Genomic DNA, 17,528 nt, shown 5'->3' on the forward strand with positions numbered 1-17,528 from the left:
CAAGTAAGCTAATTCCAACAATCCCTCCCTTAAACTGTATGCAGAAAGCGTTCAGTTTATTCTGGAACTTCACACACTCCCAGCAGACTTCGTAGCTTCAGAAATACTTCCAATCTGAGTGGCTTTGTCATAATATCAGCTACCTGTTCTTGAGTGTTGCAATGAACCAATTCCACAACTCTATCTTTCACCAGATCACGAAGAAAGTGAAATCGGATATCAATATGCTTACTTCGACCGTGCAGAACAGGATTCTTGGAGAGTTTTATGGTAGAACTGTTATCACACAAAACCGTTGTACATTCCTCCTGAACATGACCAAGCTTTTCGAGCACTCTCTTTAACCACACACACTGACAAGCACATGAAGCAGCAGCAACATATTCAGCCTCAGTAGTGGATAAAGTCACTATAGGCTGTTTCTTGGATGACCACGATACTGCTCCAGAACCGAGTAAAAATACATAACCAGAAGTGCTCCTCCGATCATCCAGATCCCCAGCAAAATCACTATCAGTATAGGCTATGAGACCCTTGTAGCCTCCTCTTTTATAAAAGATTCCGAAATCAGTCGTTCCCTTTAAGTATCTGAATATTTTCTTTGCTGCCGACCAATGAAGCTCAGTACGACTTGACATAAACCTGCTGATGAGACTCACTCCATACATCAAATCTGGTCTGGTTGCAGTAAGATACATAAGACTTCCAACTGCTTGTTTAAACACGGTTGCATCAAACTTAGTTCCCTTCTCATCCTTTGACAACTTAGTCCCTGGAACTATAGGATTCTTCACTAAATTACACTTGTCCCTGCCAAATCTCTCCAGGACTTCACGAGCATATTTCCTTTGACAGATAAAAATACCATCCGGTCTCTGCAGTACTTCGATTCCAAGAAAATACCTCATCTTTCCCAAGTCAGACATATTAAACTCTATCATCATTGACTTCTTAAACTCATCACACATATCCTTATCATTGCCAGTAAAAATCAAATCATCAACATAAAGACTGACAATTAACAGTTTACCTCCTTCTTTCGACTTTGTGAACAATGTGTGTTCACAATAACACTTCTCAAAGCCTTCTTGAACAAAGTAGCCTTCAATCTTGCTATACCAAGCTCGTGGAGCTTGTTTAAGCCCATATAGCGCCTTTCTCAACTTATACACCTTGTGTTCTTCACCCTTTTTCTCATAACCTTGAGGCTGTCCAACAAATACTTCTTCATTAAGTTCTCCATGTAGGTAGGCACTCTTCACATCAAGCTGAAAAATACTCCAACTTTGTTGAGCAGCTAGGGCAATTATCAGTCGAACAGTATCCAATCTTGCAACTGGAGCAAAAACCTCAGTGTAATCAACCCCGTACTGCTGTGAGTATCCTTTTGCCACAAGCCTCGCTTTGCACTTGTCTACCTCCCCGTTCTCATTGAGTTTTGTTTTGAAAATCCATTTTACTCCAATAGTCTTCATTCCATCCGGTAGAGTAGTTAGTTCCCAAGTCTTGTTTCTTTCTATTGATTCAATTTCTGCATCCATTGCATCCCTCCATTTCTTGCTTTTAGCAGCTTCTTCAAAGTTAATCGGATCAGCTCCAATGATCATCATAGCATTCAGTTCTTCTTCTTCTGACAAGCCTTCACCCGTCTCAAAATCTTGCATCCAAAATGGTGCTCTTGTAACCCTCCCTTGAACTGGATGCGGTAGAATTTCTTCCTGTGAATCACTAGAAGTCGAATCAGCCCCACTTGAGCTTGAATTAATGTCATCTGATCCAGTAGTAACGTGAGCATCTCCACCTCCTTCATCAACTTCCTCTTCAGCATCATCTTCTCCTTGATGTTCTTCATCTTCATTATTTCCGCAATCCAAAACATCGAGATTTATCTCGTCTTCAGTTCTTCCCCAGTTCCAGTGCTCATTTTCTTCAAACACCACATCTCTGCTAACAATTATCTTCTTTGAAGCTGGATCAAATAGTCTGTAAGCCTTTGATTCATCGCTTACTCCCAACAAAACACACTTAAAGCTCTTGTTATCCAACTTACTCCTCTTCTGATCTGGTACATGTACATGAGCTAGACATCCGAAAACCCTGAAGTAATCCACTGTTGGCTTAACACCACTCCATGCCTCCTCAGGAGTTTTATCTTGTACAGCTAGAGTAGGACATCTATTGAGTACATGTATGCTCCATTTCGCTGCTTCAGGCCAGAAGGATTTAGGAACATTCTTTTCAGAGAGCATACATCGTACCATGTTCATCACTGTCCTATTCTTGCGTTCAGCAACTCCGTTTTGCTGAGGGGTGTAGGCTGCGGTTAACTGTCTGCTAATTCCATTTGCTTTGCAGTATTCTCCAAACTCATTCGAGGTGAATTCTCCACCCCTATCAGTCCTCAAACATCTAATGTATGCACCAACTTCTTTCTCGACACAAGCCTTATAATTTTTAAACATAGCAAAAGCCTCTGATTTTTCATGCATAAAATAAATCCATGTCTTACGGCTAAAGTCATCAATAAAGGTTAATAAATACCTCTTATTGCTATTGGATGCAGGCTTGATTGGACCGCATATATCTGCGTGCACAAGCTGTAGCTTATGTGAGGCTCTCCAGAGGGTCTTCTTAGGGATTGAATCCCTGTGTTGCTTGCCGATCATGCAATCTGTACACAGCTTTGTTGGAGTCTTGAGTGATGGCAGTCCATTAACCATTTTCTTGTACAGAAGTGTCCTCAAGCCTTTGAAACTCAAATGACCGAATCTGCAATGCCATAAATGAGTCTCATTCTTTGAAGTTATTTGAAAACAAGTGGGAGCTTCTGCCATCATTGTGGCTAGCAAAACAAACATCCTGTTTGCACTCATTTCTGATTGCATAATCAATCCCTTTCTTGGATGGTAGATTCTGCATTTTCCATGCTGAATCAGGATGGCCAAGCCCTTTTCTTGAAGCTGCCCTATGCTCAACAGATTATTCTTGAGCTCTGGAATGTAGTAGACTTCTGAGATGATCTGAGTGTGGCCATCAACTTGCATACGAACATTTCCTTTCCCAGCCACTGCCATTCTTGAATTGTTGCCCAGTTTTACAGTTTGACTAAACTGCTCGTCCAAATCCAAAAACCATTCCTTTTTGCCACTCATATGATTACTACACCCCGAATCAAGAAACCATACCTCTTCCCTCTTAGCTTGATTGAGTTCCACATATGCCATAAGCAATAACTCTTCTTCTTCATCAAGCTCTGCATAATTAGCTCATTTTTCCCAACTAGGGCACTCATATTGAAAATGACCTAGTTTGTGACACTTGTAACACTCAACAGTGGATTTGTTGGAGAATGATCTTCCCCTTCCCCGGCCTCTTTCACCACCTCTTCCTCTAGTCATTCCTCGACCTCGTCCCCTTCCTGCTCGATCTTCACATGTAACCTTCAGAGCTTGTTCTTCCTCCATATGGCCTTTCATTCGTTGTTCATGAACGAGCAAGCTGCTCTGGAGCTCGTCAATGGTCATTTCATCCATATTGTTGGATTCTTCAATAGAACAGACTACATAGTCAAATTTTGAAGTCATAGACCTCAAAATTTTCTCAGTGATGACAGTTTCTCTCATGCTCTCACCATGAGCCTTCATTTTGTTGGCTATAGTGAGAGTACGAGCAAAATAGGCATCGACAGTCTCTCCTTCCTTCATGTGGAGAGTTTCAAAGTCTCTTCGAAGAGCCTGCAGCTGTGCTCTCTTCACCTTTGTTGAGCCTTGGTATTTTTGCTTCATCGAATCCCAAATGTTCTTTGCTGTGTCTCTTTTGAGAATTGTTTCCATAATACTCCGATCTATGGCTTGAAAAAGGTAATTCTTTACCTTTAAGTCCTTCAGTTTAGCATCCTCAATTAGCTTACGCTGTGCTTCCGTTAGTTCAACACCACCTGCTGCTGCAGGTATTCCATTCTCCCCAAGACCACCTGCTGCTGCAGGTATTCCATTCTCCACAAGACCCCAATATTCCTTTGAACGAAGAAAGTTTTCCATTAACATCGACCAATGGTCATAGTGACCATCAAACTTTGGAATTGAAGGCTGCACAAAACTACTCTCTGCTGCCATCCTTCTCAACTTCACACTCTTAGAAAACTGCTGTTTCTTTTCACTAACTAGGCCCCTGGTGATGAGGCTCTGATACCAATTGTTGAAACTGTATTGCTAATCTTCCAGAAAACAATACTGGAGAAAATATATTCTCTTATTCAATTCAAAGCCAACTCTAGGCTAATATAGCCTTACAAGATAGGATAACAAACTCAAACAGAAAGCAGCCCACGTTACCTAGAAACGTGGTAACTAATAAGAAATAGTCAAAGAGCTTAACAACCAGTCCCAACAAAATAGGACTTATTAACAATCAAAAGAAACCTAGGCGACAAGTAAGCTAATTCCAACATGCACAATGTAATCTCAAAATCCAAATTGCTTATTTTTTAGGCCCTACTTCAAAAATCATTCATGTAAAAAATCTCTAAAATCGGAAGTCATTTAGTCATTTGATTATGATAACAACTATTTCTATGTTTTTATCGAAAATATTGATCGTCTATTTATTTGATCTCAATTAGATGACTACATGATTTTCGATTTAGTTGATTTTTTGAAATGATGATCTTTGAAGTATGGCTTAAATAATTGATGGTTCGGATTATGAGAAGTTATGTAGTAGGCCAAAAAATATAGTTAGTTTCTTATTAACTTACTAATTGATTAGCTTTAGAACTCTTCTTTATATATAAAAGTGGATGAATAAGGTTGCTTTCTCGGAATCTTTAATCACCTTATTCAAAAAGGTTTTGTATGGGGCAATAACAATGTGACCCCATTCAAAGAAGTGGGGTGTTACCCACTCATATTTGTGGATTCCTCCCTACTTAAATGAGTGAGGTCGCATTAAAAATTTAAAATTGTCAATACTCCCAAAGCCTTATAAATTTTAGACCGGTCTATAGAGGATTCTGGATTGTAGGAACCTCCTATAGCTATCAAGCTTGTCTAGTATGTAGTCCACGCAACTCCATTGGGCCATAGTCCACATTGCACTCCCTCCCACGTAGCCCCATTTCTAAGTTGGGCTGGCCCTTTATCTTCACAACTCCAAAGCCCACATTGCATTCCTTCTCACCAGGTATGGACAAGTAAAAAGTGTAAAACTATCCAAACAAAAATGGCATGAATCTGCGATCACTGGAACTGCAAGCATAAAAATTGCAAACAAATAAAATCCCAACAACCAAACACAAAATTAACTGCGGAAGAACGTCATTTTACACGCAATCTCTGGCAAATATCCTAATCCTACTCCATATCTATTATATGCTCGTTTCTCTCTGAGATTCTTCGAGACCTTGATAAACCGTCACGCTCATACAGAGCGAGAGAGTGGAAGATGGTGAATTAGGGCTCACAAAATCACAGCCGAATTAGGAAGAATTAATTGTTTGGGTTTAAATGCACAAAATTTGTGTGTTGTGAAGTAATCCTGGGTAGTGAAAGCTCTCGGTTTAAGCGCTGTTTGTGCTGCTGGATTGGCTGGTTCGGTTCTGGCGCTCTCGCCGTTCCGATACTATGGAATTCGATTCGCCTCCTGAAGTTACCCCTCGCGATCGAATCGTACAGGTAGGCTTTGCTATTTTTTTTGTTTGATTATCCAAATTTTGATTTTGTTGAATTGTCGAATACCGGAGGTTTATTTTTTTAATTACTTTTGTGGAGGCATTTGCAATACAATTAACTGGTCAAGTGTAGCTGAAAGTTTGTTCCTTTTTCATCTTCTAGTTTTTGGGATTTTTTTTTCTCATTTCGTTGTTGTTATCAATTTTTGGCCATCCCCCAAAGCTAATATTGTACTACTTGTGTCAGTAGCTGAATGCATTTTCTGGCAATATTATTTTTGCACGTATACTATTTATGTATGTGTATCTATATGTATCCCATTTGACTTTCATATTGGTATTTTAATTTTGATGATATGGGTCATCAGTGGGTTCACATCTTCACAATTTGTCTTTTCAATTTATACCAGAGGCTTGCTCAACTGGGAGTGCCTCAGGGGTTTCTTGATCAGCTCCAACGTGGTTTAGTTGCTTTTGTGAAAAAGAACAAGCAACGGATACCAGAGCTGGTTGCTGCTGTGTTGCCTTCTAATGAGGAAGTAGCAGAAGCTCTCCATGAAGCTAAACCAGGGGCTAAAAAGCAACCAGCGGGATTAACCATGAAAAATCAATTCCGTGAAAGCATGTTTTGGTTACAGTGGTTGATGTTTGAGGGAGAACCTGCCGCTGCCCTGAGGAACCTCTCCAAAATGAGTGCTGGGCGGCGTGGTGTTTGTGGAGCTGTTTGGGGTCTTCATGATATAGCGTACAGGTGCCGAACATGTGAAAATGATCCAACATGTGCAATTTGTGTTCCGTGTTTTCAAAATGGGAACCACGAGGATCATGATTATTCTATTATTTATACTGGCGGTGGTTGTTGTGACTGTGGTGATGTTACAGCATGGAAACGCGAAGGCTTTTGCTCAAAGCATAAAGGTGCGGAACAGATACAACCCCTTCCAGAGGAGTTTGCAAATACTGTGGGGCCTGTTCTTGATTGCCTCTTCGTTTCTTGGAAAAACAAGCTACTACATGCGGAAACTACCTGCCGGGAAAACCCTAGAGCAAGTGACCATGTTGCAGAGCGTAAGAAAGTTGCCAATGAGCTGACTTTTGTTGTGGTTGAGATGCTTCTAGAGTTTTGTAAGTACAGTGAGAGTTTGCTTAGTTTTGTATCGAAGATGGTTTTATCATCAGTTGAATTGTTGGGGATTCTGGTGAGGGCAGAGAGGTTTTTGAATGATGCTGTTGTGAAAAAGCTCCATGAGTTGCTCCTGAAATTGCTGGGAGAACCTGTTTTCAAATATGAGTTTGCCAAAGTATTTCTTAGTTATTACCCTACTGTTGTAAATGAAGCCATAAAGGAGTTCAGTGATCATTCTTTAAAAAGGTATCCGCTGCTCTCTGTATTCTCTGTACAAATCTTCACAGTGCCAACCTTAACACCTTGTCTTGTGAGAGAAATGAACCTACTGTCTATGCTGTTGGGATGTTTGGAAGATATTTTCACTTCCTGTGCTGGTGAAGATGGTCGTTTACAGGTAATGCTTTGGTTTGTATTTTGTCTTTCCTTAAAAGTTCTAGATTACAATACAATCATATTCCTCTGCACAATCACCTCCTTGTCCTTGACACAACTTCATGATGGAATTGATCACTATTGCAACTTAGATTGTGTACTTATGTTTCAATCTAAAGGCATGCTGTATGTGGTGCTCTTACTACAGTATCTTGATGCCCCAGTTTTGGAGCTCATTCAGTTTGTTTTTCTGGTTCCTTCTTTCCTTTATTTGTTTTTCTGATGCATTGTGATTGAGGATCTAATGCTTTTTCTTTGTTTTATAAAATTTCTCTTGAAGTTTTAAATTATTCTTTAAGCTGTAGTTCTTCTTTTTCCTGTTCTATTTTTCATTTGTTTCTGCTTCATGTAGCAAAATTGTTGGTAATTTCCCTTTACAGGTTACCAAGTGGTCAAGTTTGTATGAGATCACCATTCGTGTGATTGAAGATATTCGATTTGTTATGAGCCATGCTTTAGTGCCCAAATATGTAACTCATGAACAGCAAGATATTTCAAGAACTTGGATGAGACTCTTGGCTTCTGTGCAAGGGATGAACCCACAAAAAAGGGAAACAGGCCTCCGTATTGAAGAAGAAAATGAGAGTATGCATCTGCCATTCGGTCTAGGTCATTCAATTGGCAACATTCATTCTCTATTGGTGGATGGGGCATTTTCTGTGGCTAGTGACAAGACAGATGAAGACTCTCTTTTCAGCACATATAAGCAAGATATAGATGACACAGACAGCCTAAGACATGCTAAAGTAGGACGGCTGTCCCAGGAAAGTTCTGCATGTAGTGCAGTGGGGAGGAGTAGTTCATTTGCATGTGCACCTAAGGTTTCTGAAGATAAATCGGATGCTCTTTCTTATTTGTTGATTCCACCATCTGTGATGTGGCTAACATACGAGTGTTTGAGGGCTATTGAGAATTGGCTGGGAGTTGATAATACCTCTGGGGCTCTTCTTGATGTATCTTGTCCAAGCACTAGCAATTTCTCTGGTAGCAATTTTTCAGCATTGAAGAGAACATTATCCAAGATTCGGAAAGGCAGATACATTTTTGGTAGACTTGCCAGTTCAAGTGAAGATCATGGCAAGCAATGTTCGACACATGTACCTAGTGGTTGCGATATGGTTATTGACGTCCAGAATGGTAAAATTGCAGGGCAGGAAAGTAAGTTGATGGTTACTGACGAAATTGATTCAGTTAACGCCTGTAGTCCTGCAGGATTGGATGATAGTGCGATGGAAGTAGATGGTGCCATGGACTTAGATGCTCTACGTGTTCTGAGTTTGTCTGATTGGCCAGACATAACTTATGATGTTAGTTCGCAGGATATATCTGTTCACATTCCCTTACATCGCTTACTTTCCTTGCTTTTACAGAAAGCACTAAGAAGATGTTTTGGTGAAGTGCCAGATTTGGCTAGTGCTAGTTCTGCAAATTCAGTATCAGCTATTTTCACTGACTTCTTTGGAAACATTCTGGGTGGCTGCCACCCATATGGATTCTCTGCTTTTGTGATGGAGCATCCCCTTCGGATCAGAGTATTTTGTGCTGAGGTTCATGCTGGAATGTGGCGGAAAAATGGAGATGCTGCCCTTTTATCTTGTGAGTTGTATCGTTCAGTTCGATGGTAAGTGATTTATGCTTATGGTAGACCTGTGTTTTATGGAGAAATTCTGTCTTAATGATTTCCTTTTCTGTTTATCTTTGTCCTTCTTTATGGGGGGGGGGGGGGGGGGTGGGTACATGCTACTGAAGGCTCTTTATCATGGTTCATTTCTGTAGGTCTGAACAAGGTTCGGAGCTTGATCTATTTCTGCTTCAGTGTTGTGCTGCCTTGGCTCCAGCTGATCTTTATGTCAATAGAATTGTAAAACGCTTTGGCCTGTCAAGCTACCTTTCTCTGAACCTTGAGCGCTCTAGTGAATATGAACCAGTTCTAGTGCAGGAAATGCTCACTCTTATTATACAAATAGTCCAAGAGAGGCGATTTTGTGGGCTAACTAAAGCTGAAAGTTTGAAAAGAGAGTTGGTTCACAAATTAACCATTGCAGATGCCACTCATAGTCAATTGGTTAAGTGTCTTCCTCGTGATCTATCCAAGTTTGACCAGTTCCATGAAATTTTGGATACCATTGCTTCGTATTCCAGTCCCTCTGGCCTTAATCAGGGGACTTATTCACTCCGATGGACATTTTGGAAAGAACTGGATTTGTACTACCCTCGTTGGAACTCTAGGGATCTGCAAGCTGCAGAAGAAAGATACTTGCGTTTTCGTACCGTTTCTGCATTGACCACCCAGCTACCCAGGTGGACTAAGATTTATCCTCCTTTCAAGGGGGTGGCTAGAATAGCTACTTGTAAAGCAGTCCTTCAAATTGTTCGTGCAGTGCTGTTTTATGCTGTTTTTTCCGATAAATCAACTGAATCGCGAGCTCCTGATGGTGTTCTTTTAACCGCATTGCATTTACTCTCATTAGCATTAGACATTTGTTTTCAACATAAGGAATCTGGTGATCAGTCTTGTTATGATGGAGATATGATTCCCATGCTAGCTTTTGCTTGTGAAGAAATTAATGAAGGACTATATTTTGGTGCTGGTCAACAAAGCTTGTTGTCACTGCTTGTTATCTTGATGAGGATGTATAAGAAAGAGAATTTAGACAATTGTTTGGAAGCTGAAAGTTGCAACCTCTCTTCTTTAATTGGAAGCTTATTGAAGAAGTTTGCAGAGATTGATTCTGGATGTATGACCAAACTGCAACTACTTGCACCTGAAGTGGTCAGTCATTTATCACAATCTTTTCCAAATGGTGATACACATACCTCAGGTTCAGTTTCTGATTCTGAGAAGCGCAAGGCAAAAGCCAGAGAGAGACAGTCTGCCATATTGGAAAAAATGAGAGCCGAGCAATCAAAGTTTTTGGCTAGTGTTAATTCCACTGTGGATGATGGTTCAAAATCTGAACAAGTGGTTTGTAATCCTGATGTTGAAGATGATTCAGAAGAGTCTGCACAAGTTGTTTGCTCACTCTGCCATGATCCCAATTCCAAATATCCCATATCCTTCTTGATTCTTCTTCAGAAATCTAGACTTTTGAGTTTAATTGACAGAGGTCCCCTGTCATGGGAACAACCTCGCTGGATAGACAAGGAGCATGTCTCTATTACCACAAATGAGGTGACTGATCAATCTGGAACAAGTACTTTGTCAGGAGTTTCAGGACTGGTGTCATCCTTTGATTTAAAAAAGTTGATTCAGGATGTAGTCACTGAATTTGCCTGTCATGGGCAACCTAGGGATGTTGATGCTCTTGTAGAATTTCTGAAGGGCCAGTTTCATGAATTAAGGGATATCCAAGTGCCATGTGAATCAAATGATGAAAGGGAGAGGACTTTACATACCTTTGAGACAATGGAAGAAGATATGTACTTCTCTATCCGAAGAGAATTGCATGATAAGATGCTGCATCCTAAGCTTACAGGGCATAAAAAAATTTCAACTGTTGAAGGAGATCAAGAGAAAACTGAGCATGCTGAATTTATGTTGCTTGGAAAATATGTAGCTGCTCTTTCTAGAGAGAAAACAGAAAACCCTTCGTCTTCTGAAGGTGCTCCTAATGATAAGGTTCCAGTAGAATCTTCTCGGCTTTCAGCATATGACGGATTTGGCCCTGCAGATTGTGATGGAATTTATATTTCTTCCTGTGGGCATGCTGTCCATCAGGGATGTCTTGATCGCTATTTATCTTCGCTGAAGGAAAGGTAAGTCCTCTCAAGAACAGAAATTTTCAATCCTTGGGAATCTTAAGATATCCTTTGTCACTTTTTATCTTAATCCTGGATTTCTTTTGCTTGAAAGATGGAAGTGTACTCTTTAAATGAAACAACTGTGCCATATTTTATCTATTCATGCAGGTATCTCAGAAGAATTGTTTTTGAAGGAGGACATATTGTAGATCCAGATAAGGTACAAGGTTTTTCTTCTAGTTGCATATTTTTGATTTTTCCCATCTTCAATTCTTGCAGTGAAGGGAGGAGGGTTCTATTACTTATATTTTGCATGTTTCTCAGGGGGAGTTTCTCTGTCCTGTATGCCGTCGACTTGCAAATTCTGTCTTGCCTGCATTATCAGGGGAGTTCCAGAAGGTTTGCAAGGAGCCTATGCATTCAGGTGTTAGTTCATCGCATGCTTCTGGTCCTTCACTCAAATCAGATGAAGAAATTAATTCCCTTCAGCTTCAGAAAGGCTTGGTTCTTTTGCAATCTGCAGCAAATGCAGCTGGGAATTTTGGAACTCTTAGAGGTTTTCCCCTGCGGAGATGTGGAAGAATGAGCCCAAATCTTGAACCGATTTCTCGTGTGCTCTCTAAGATGTATTCTCTGACTAAACAGGATAAGATATCAGGACCTGCCAGGGTCAGCCACCCAATGCTTATGTGGGACACAATTAAATACTCCCTACTATCGATGGAAGTTGCTGCTCGTTCTGGTGGGAAATATGCAACACCAAGCTATGGCCTCAATGCCTTGTATAAGGAACTTGAATCCTCGAGCAAATTTATATTGTCCTTGTCGCTGAAAGTTGTCCAAAGCACATGTAAGAATTCTCTTCATGTGCTTCAGAGATTTATAGCAATTCAGAGCTTTGCAGAATCTATTTGCTTTGGAGTTTCCATAGATCATGGTAGCGAAACAGGTGGACAAGGTACTGTTATTGTTCTTTATGTGGCCTTACATATCAGTAAGTGCCATTCTTTTATGTGTTTCCTCTGTGGATTTGCTTTTCTTGCTTTCTGATTCACTAATCATTTTCCATTCAGTACAGTTGTGCAAGCAGTTAGATTAAAAAGCTACCATCCTTTTTCTTTCTTTCTTTTTTTCCTCAAAAGATGAATTTTAATAAACATAAGTTTTGAGATGATCTTTTTTTTCTTTTGAAACCTGTGGTGCCACCAAGTGCCTGCACACATGTTCATGGCATGGCACAGCACAGCACAGCCATAATTTTCGAGATGATCCAAATAATTCTTATATTGGAGGGGCTGGTTTAAGTCTTGAACCCTATCTTGCTACTGAAGGGACTATCAATCATTCAAGTTTAATGTGTTGCAAAATTTAGATGTCATACTTTCCAAAATAATATATGTATACATGAATATATAAAAAGATCTTGGCTTTTGTTTGTCACAAGCCATCTTGGTTCCCGTATATTTCACACTTCTGAGTCATCCAAGTAGAAGCGTTTCACTTGTTAAATTAAATCTTCATCCATGCTTATGCTTCACAGGTGCTATGCTACGCATCTTGGAACATGTCGATATGGCAGCATCATTTCCTGATATTCAGTTCTGGCAGCGAGCTTCTGATCCTGTCCTTGCCCGTGATCCTTTTTCATCGTTGATGTGGGTTCTTTTTTGTCTTCCAAACCGATTTTTATCATGTGAAGATTCCTTGTTATCCCTTGTGCACTTATTTTATGTTGTCTCTGTAGTTCAGGTATGTTAGCATTAATTCATTATTTCTATTGTTAACTTTTATGTTCCATCAAAAACATCTAGTGGTCTAATCCAGCATGTTGAATGCAGGGTATAATTACATATTTTGGGAAAAATCAATGCAACATTCTTGAATTAGGTGTTGATGATTGCCTGGTTACTGACATCTCTAAACTCATGGGAGAATCTGGATGCGCTCATCAATATTTTGTTTCAAACTATGTTGGCTCTTCTTGTAATATTAAGAACATAGTTCGTAGCTTGAGTTTCCCTTATTTGCGGAGGTGTGCATTGCTGTTGAAATTACTAAACTCTTATGTCCAAGCACCATTCTGTGAAAGGTATAATGTGTTGGATAAATCACATGACATTGGCGACATGATGGATACAACTTATGATGTGGAGCAAGTGGAGCTCAATGAAGTTCAAGAGATAGAAAGCATGTTCAAGATTCCTACACTGGATGTTATTCTTAAGGATAAAGTGATACGTTCGCTAGTTCCAAAATGGTTCCATCATTTTTGCAAGGAGTTTGAAGTCCAAAGATTTCAAGGCAGCATACACTGCAACCCTGCAGTTCCGTTCCAGTTGATGCGTCTGCCCCGGGTTTACCAGGACCTCTTGCAGAGGTTGGTATAATTGCATCTCAGTTTATTGCTGGAATTTTATTTTTCTTTTTTATTGAAAAATCTCTAGAGAATTGAAATTCATTCAGAAAGATTGCTTTTTTTGTCAGGTTTATAAAAAAGCGTTGTCCTGATTGCAAATCTGTCCTTGATGAACCCGCATTGTGCCTGCTTTGTGGTAGATTATGCTCTCCAAGCTGGAAATCATGCTGCAGGTATATCTTTACCAAATCTCTGTCATTGTTTTCAAATAAATTATCCCTTTAGGTGCATACATGTTTATGCCTCCATACTCTGTCCATTATTTTGCTAAGTTTGACATGTTATCTTAGGGAAAGTGGATGCCAAAGTCATGCAGTGGCCTGTGGTTCTGGTACTGGGGTATTTCTTTTAATCAAGGTATGCATTGTAGCAACTCTTTTTCAAAATTATGTTTGGAAGCTCTGTGTTGTATATATTTTCCTCTTATGACGTAAGTTCTCTTTTCCTCTCTTTTCTTGTCTACTGAGATGGTTAATTTTCTTTGTTATGATAGAGGACAACAATTCTGCTGCAAAGATCTGCACGGCAGGCTCCCTGGCCATCACCCTACTTGGATGCTTTTGGTGAAGAGGTAAATAGGTTTTTGCTACAGTAAACCACACAGCAATTTTATTCCTCTTATCTTTTATCATCTTCAATAGTAAAATATTTGTAATCTTATATATGTATAATATCTGGTGAGACCTTGTCTATCCTTCCTTCTCAACTCAATTTTTCTCAATAGAAGCAATGAAGACGAAAAATTATGGCTTGTCTTCTCTTAAATCTTATACCTATTTCTTAAAGGGTAGTGGATTTTCATGATATGCTCTGGAAAACCTTTCAAGGAAGACAATGTTAGTGAACATTGCCAGTAGGCAGTTAAGGGTAAATCAACTAGGTGCTCTAATCCAGGAGCCCGGAGAAGTTTGAGCCTAGTGATCCTAGACATTTTTGCATAACAAAAGAATTGAGTGATTCTTTCATCTTCCTGGTATCTCTGTCCATTTAGGACTTTGTGGATCTTAGAGATTATGTGGGGAGCGTTGCTGTTAGTTTCTCTATTCTGGTGCCATTAGGGTTCTTGAGGATTGTATTGAAGCTGAGGTTACAGTTGACCATTTATAGTGTGTGATTTTTCAACAATATGTATTCTAAATGGTTGAGAATCGAGAACGATGTTCCTCTTTCAACAAGTCTTTTAAGTGGCTCGTAGGATTTTTTTTTTTTATTTTTTTTTTTATTTTTGGCTTTGGTAAGAAGAGGAATGAGCTATGGATTTTTAGAGGATGGTCTCCTTAATGTAATCTATCCATTGGAGTTGGATAGAATGAAGCAAACAGAAGGATTAATTAACTACTGCATTTCAGAGGACATAAATTCTATCTTATTGAGCTCCTTTTTGGTTGTTTAGATATTCCCCCTTTCTTCATTGCATATGGTATTGATCTTTTTGCTCTGAATAAAATGTACAATGCCTGCTAAAAATATGCAGACGTAGGAGTACCTCTGGAGGTTTCTGTTCTTATTTGTGTGCCAATGTGATTTGATCGATTTAAAGGGGTCTATATGCTTTCTCTGTGTATTAATTGTAAAACTTTGTTATTGCAGGACATTGAAATCCACAGAGGAAAGCCACTGTACTTGAACGAGGAACGCTATGCAGCTTTAACTTATTTGGTGAGAATCTTTCTACATTCTTAATTTTGCATCATATTTTCTTTAATGTATGAAATGTTGAACATTGAAACCAATTGCCACTAGTTGCCAAAAAAGGAAACCCATTGCCACTCAACAATTGTGTTTATGGTTAATTTATAGGTAATTTCATTTGCACTCGGCAACATACTCATCACCCCCCATTACTTCCATAAGAATAAGCATTGTACTCATATTCACTAATTTAAAAAATAAAAAATAACATGTTTGGCCTTCCCTCTAGCGCTTCCTTCCCCCTCCTCTCCACCTTCATCCCTTCCCCTCTCCCCTGCCATTTATGACACTGCCGTGGTCAAATATGATCATGGCATTTTGTTGAGCAGTTTTGTTGCATTTTGAAGCACCCTTAATTAATATGTTCCAATTGAAAAACTTTTTTCTTTTGGTTAAGTTTTTATGTTTCTGATCAATAGTTTATGCTGTTTTGCATGGTAGGTTGCTTCTCATGGCCTTGATCGAAGTTCGAAGGTTCTTGGGAAAACTACTATTGGTTCTTTCTTCATGGTTTAGTTTGAATTTTAAGGTAAAGGCAATTATGAAAGTCATGGGTGTTAGTTCATTTTCTTCATGTTGAATGTTCTATTTTGGCATCTTAGGCAGTGTATATCTTGACACAGGTTCATGTCATGGGATGGCAAGCGGTTCTTGCTAGTAGCATAGAATATGCAATTCTGACAATAAATCTGGACCTTGTATTAATGGTTCGGCTTGCTCCACATTGTGGTTAGTCACTGGCTATGATTTTTTTTTGGATTACTCTTAATCTCGTACCAATTTATTCTTGTTGTATGTGGCTTTATGTTAAAGATGGTTAAATGTCGTCATACCAAGTATTGTTGATTATACTGTATGTTACAAACAAACTAAATATCTTGTTGACATTGGCAGATGCTCGGATTTTCCTCTCCACAGGTTGAAAGTTTGGTGCCTACGGCAGTCCAGTCTGTCGGCAGGGTTGTTCCTTTCATTTTTATGCTTGTACAGTTCAATATGATGCTGAAGGCTGAAGCCTAGCTGCAAATTATCCGTTATGGGATTGTGGAGTTGTCCATCGAACGGTTGTACATATATATATACATATTATAACATCAGTCATGAGCCACTGCTCTAGGGTTAAATGGCATTGTCTATCTCTCACAATCCCTCACTCTGTAGTGTTTTTTTTGTTATTGGCATTTTTTTTTAATTTCAGAGAGATGGGGGACGGGGAGAGGGAGAGGGAGAGGGAGAATGACTTCTGCAGCTGTTATGAGAGATTTCAAATTATTCCGGTGGGGTCCAAGTGGTAAATCTTGATGTCCTTTAAAGTTTGTCTAGCCAAAGCCAAAAATATTTAAAATAAAAAGAATTTCACTTCAATCTGAGGTTGGTAATTACATTGCACATGCCCCTCTACACACATGGCTAGTTGGTGGTAGACCGGGCAAATGGGTCGTGTTTTACGGTTTTGGGTCAAATTTAACATGACCATCCGACACGACCAGATAACTTCAGATGGTAAAAATCTCAAATTGAACACGACCAGAAAACTATCGAGTATAACTGACACGACCAGTTTTATCCAGAAAGAACCTAGTATATTTTTTAAGCAAAAATATAATTATTTTAAAAGGATTTCATTAAACAAAAGAAGAAACAAGCATCTAACTATTTAAGCAATAAATAGTCAACTCGTTATAGCCCTGAATAAATTCATTACAGACTCTCTCATTGAAACTTCAGTAGAGTCTTCATGCTCCTTATGAATCTCACTTGTAGAATTCATCTGCATTTAGCAAATATATTGTTAGTTACATAAAAAAAGAGATCGAGAGACGATCGATAGAGAGGAGAGACTGAGAGAGACGAACAATGGAGAGGGGAGCCTAAGAGAGAGAGCCAGAGAGGTGTAGGATATGGTTTTAAAATAATTACGAAAATGCCCTTCCATTAACGGGTGAAATGGATAACTGCAAATTGATCTGACCCGACTCGTTATCTTAACGGGTGACATTGATATCAACCCAACCTTAAAATTTCAAACCCAAACTCGTAAATTTTTGTGTCGTGTCGTGTTATTGGGTCGTGCGTGTTTTCTCCAAGTCATGTTTTATCGCTTCTCAAATCATATACTAGAGTTTCTCAAGTCGTTACTTAGGGCATCATAAGTCGTTTCTTAAAACATCCAAAGTCGTTCCTTAGGACATCCCAAATCGTTCCTTAAGAATTTCAGTTTGTACCTCAAGCTATTTTAAATGTTTATACCCTTGGTGCATTTCAAATTGTACCTAATAACATTCCAAGTCATGTTTTGACATTTCCCAAGTCATACTCTAAAGTTTCTCAAGTCGTTCTTTAGGGCATCTCAAGTCGTTCATTGAAAATTTCAGTTCGTATTCGAGGTATTTTAAATATTTATACCGGTAGTGCATTTCAAATTGTACCTAGTAACATTCCAAGTCATA

General features: G+C 39.2%; 1 protein-coding gene across 3 annotated transcripts; it reads left to right on the top strand.

Moving 5' to 3' along the window:
• The first annotated feature begins 5,241 nt into the window (after positions 1–5,241).
• Positions 5,242–16,005, top strand: PRT6 (proteolysis 6). 3 transcript variants are annotated; one of them, XM_086246690.1, is made up of 15 exons: positions 5,243–5,672; positions 6,079–7,191; positions 7,610–8,850; positions 9,006–10,985; positions 11,139–11,190; positions 11,295–11,964; positions 12,511–12,719; positions 12,809–13,347; positions 13,455–13,559; positions 13,677–13,743; positions 13,880–13,957; positions 14,977–15,045; positions 15,520–15,607; positions 15,702–15,807; positions 15,973–16,005. In XM_086246690.1, exons 1-13 carry the CDS (start codon positions 5,622–5,624, stop codon positions 15,592–15,594), a joined length of 6,249 nt encoding a protein of 2,082 aa, XP_086102816.1. In that variant the 5' UTR covers positions 5,243–5,621; the 3' UTR covers positions 15,595–15,607; positions 15,702–15,807; positions 15,973–16,005. The 3 variants fall into 3 exon arrangements, with proteins under 3 accessions (XP_086102817.1, XP_086102816.1, XP_086102818.1); XM_086246692.1 differs by having other exon boundaries at positions 5,244–5,672; positions 11,295–11,928; XM_086246691.1 differs by lacking the exon at positions 15,973–16,005 and having other exon boundaries at positions 5,242–5,672; positions 15,681–15,800.
• Positions 16,006–17,528: the final 1,523 nt, after the last annotated feature.

Source organism: Dryas octopetala, chromosome 6, assembly GCF_963921425.1.
Source record: "Dryas octopetala chromosome 6, drDryOcto1.1, whole genome shotgun sequence".
In the NCBI taxonomy this organism is placed as follows: Eukaryota; Viridiplantae; Streptophyta; class Magnoliopsida; order Rosales; family Rosaceae; genus Dryas; species Dryas octopetala.

Coding starts and splice junctions, on each gene's coding strand:
- PRT6 (XM_086246691.1), top strand. CDS start 5,622: ATGGAATTCGATTCGCCTCCTGAAGTTACCCCTCGCGATCGAATCGTA. Junction 8,851..9,005: donor TTGTATCGTTCAGTTCGATG/GTAAGTGATTTA, acceptor TCATTTCTGTAG/GTCTGAACAAGGTTCGGAGC. Junction 15,046..15,519: donor ATGCAGCTTTAACTTATTTG/GTGAGAATCTTT, acceptor TTTGCATGGTAG/GTTGCTTCTCATGGCCTTGA.